Raw genomic sequence first — 1,948 nt, 5'->3', positions numbered from 1 at the left:
GGGCTGAGGCTGCGCTCCCGGCTCGGTCCTTCCGCATCATTGAATTCAGATTATTTCTATTCAGATTATTTTCAATTTGTTTATATTTAGATCGTTTCTATTCAAATTATTCAATTTCTAATTGGAGTGTTTGCATTTAGCTTATTTATATTCAGATAATTTGTTTTCCATTTATGTGCATTCAGGTTATTTCAGATTATTTCTATTCAGATTATTCAGATTATTTCTATTTACGTTATTCAGATTCTTTCTATTCAGATTATTTCTATTCAGATCATTTCTATTCAGATTATTTCCATTCAGATAATTTATTTTCAATTAATTTATAGTCACATTATTTCTTTTCATTTTATTCATATTCACGTTATTCCTCTTCATCTTGTTTATATTTTGCTTATTTAATTCAGATTATTTCGATACCTCTTGTTTATATTTAGCTTAGTTATATTCGGATAATATATTTTCAGGGGTTTTTTTATATTCAGATTATTTATGCTCAGCTGGTGTCCCCCCCGCCCCGGCCCCGCTGCCACCCCCATGCGAGGACGGGGACCCCGAGTCAGCGGCGCGGGGAGGCCGACTGCAAAAGCCCTCTTTATTTGGAGTATAAAATAGGGGGAGGGGGACAGAGCAGGAACCCCCCGGGGACACGGGGACGAGGGTCCATCACCGCCTGTCCCCTGGGATCACGGAGCTGAAGTTGCGGTGGGGAGGGGGCCCCCTGCCCCCTGAGTGAGGGGCAGGGATTGTGGCGGGGGGGGACATCGGGCCCCGGGATGGCATCACCCACCCGCCAATGTCACCCCTGGGACAGTGTCATCCCGGGGCTGATGTCACCACCAGGCTGGCATCAACCCTCACCAGTGTCACCCCGGGGCTGGAATTAACCCCAGGATGGCATCATCCCCGGCCAGTGTCACCCCCGGGCTGGCATCACCCCACAATGTCACCTTTGATCTTGTGTCATACATACCCTGGGCTGGTATCACCCCATGTCCAGTGTCACTCCAAGGTTGGCATCACCCCTGGGCTGCCACCACCTGGGATGCCATGCCCCAGGCTGGCGTCACTCCCAGGCCAGTGTCACCCCCAGTCTGGTGTCACCCCTAGGTCGCAGTGGGTCCCCATGGGTTCTGCTGCCACAGCAAGGGCACCTTGCCTGGGTCCATGGGTCTCCACCGTTTGGGACAGCAGCACCCATGGAGGCACCCACCCCAATGAGGTGCTCTCGGTGCGTCTGGCACCTGCTCAGGGACACCCCTCTGCCACCAGCTGTCCCCAGTGAAGCTGGTCCCATGTCCCAGCTGCCAGCAGCATCCTGGCCACCACCCTGGAGATGGGTCCACCAGCATCATCACACCCCGCAGCATCCCGGGGTGAGGAGACCCAGGGTGGGGGTGACAGGGTGTCAATGCAGAGTGACAAACAAGCCAGGTGACATCGGGGTGGGGGGAGGTCAGTTCTTGAACATGTCGCACAGCAGCTTCTCCATGGGGGTGTTGCCAATGGTCCGGCGGAAGAAGAGCAGCTCCACACGCTCGGAGGAGATGAAGCGCAGCGCCGGGAGGAGCAGCAGCAGCTTCCCGAACCTGGGGGGAGGAGCGGTGGCCATGGGTGGGTGTCCCCCACCCCTGGTGTCACCCGTGGGGACGTTGGGATTGGCGGTACCTGACGGGTTGCCCGGGGTAGTGAGAACGGTTGTGCTGGCCCAGCATCACCTGTGACTGGTCCTGCAGGTTCTCCACCTGCTCGGGGTCCTTCAGGCCACGGGTCTCTGCAGGGACAAGGAGGTGACGGGGTGGGTGGGGACACGGGGACAGGCAGCGGCGGGCGCTGGTGAGTCCCCTCACCTGGTTTGAAAAGCACCACGGCCTTCATGCAGGCGAATTCAGTGGGGTCGACGGCCAATGCTTTGAAGCGACTGAGGGTCTCCTGCAGTGCCCGGATG

At 55.2% G+C, this 1,948-nt stretch overlaps 1 protein-coding gene across 1 annotated transcript in view; it reads right to left on the bottom strand.

Moving 5' to 3' along the window:
• Positions 1–1,456: 1,456 nt before the first annotated feature.
• The window catches only part of NR2E3 (nuclear receptor subfamily 2, group E, member 3), a gene marked incomplete at its 5' end in the record, with an annotated part of 3,846 nt that continues 3,354 nt past the window's right edge, over positions 1,457–1,948 (bottom strand). Inside the window, 3 exons of the mRNA XM_009895570.1 lie at positions 1,457–1,589; positions 1,669–1,774; positions 1,851–1,947. Coding sequence (XP_009893872.1) covers positions 1,457–1,589; positions 1,669–1,774; positions 1,851–1,947 — 336 coding nt within the window. The remainder of the gene's footprint in view (positions 1,590–1,668; positions 1,775–1,850; position 1,948) is intronic.

The sequence above is a fragment of the Charadrius vociferus genome, unplaced genomic scaffold (genome assembly GCF_000708025.1).
Source record: "Charadrius vociferus isolate BGI_N301 unplaced genomic scaffold, ASM70802v2 scaffold132, whole genome shotgun sequence".
Classification (NCBI taxonomy): domain Eukaryota; kingdom Metazoa; phylum Chordata; class Aves; order Charadriiformes; family Charadriidae; genus Charadrius; species Charadrius vociferus.
This window is presented reverse-complemented; position numbering and strand designations above follow the sequence as displayed.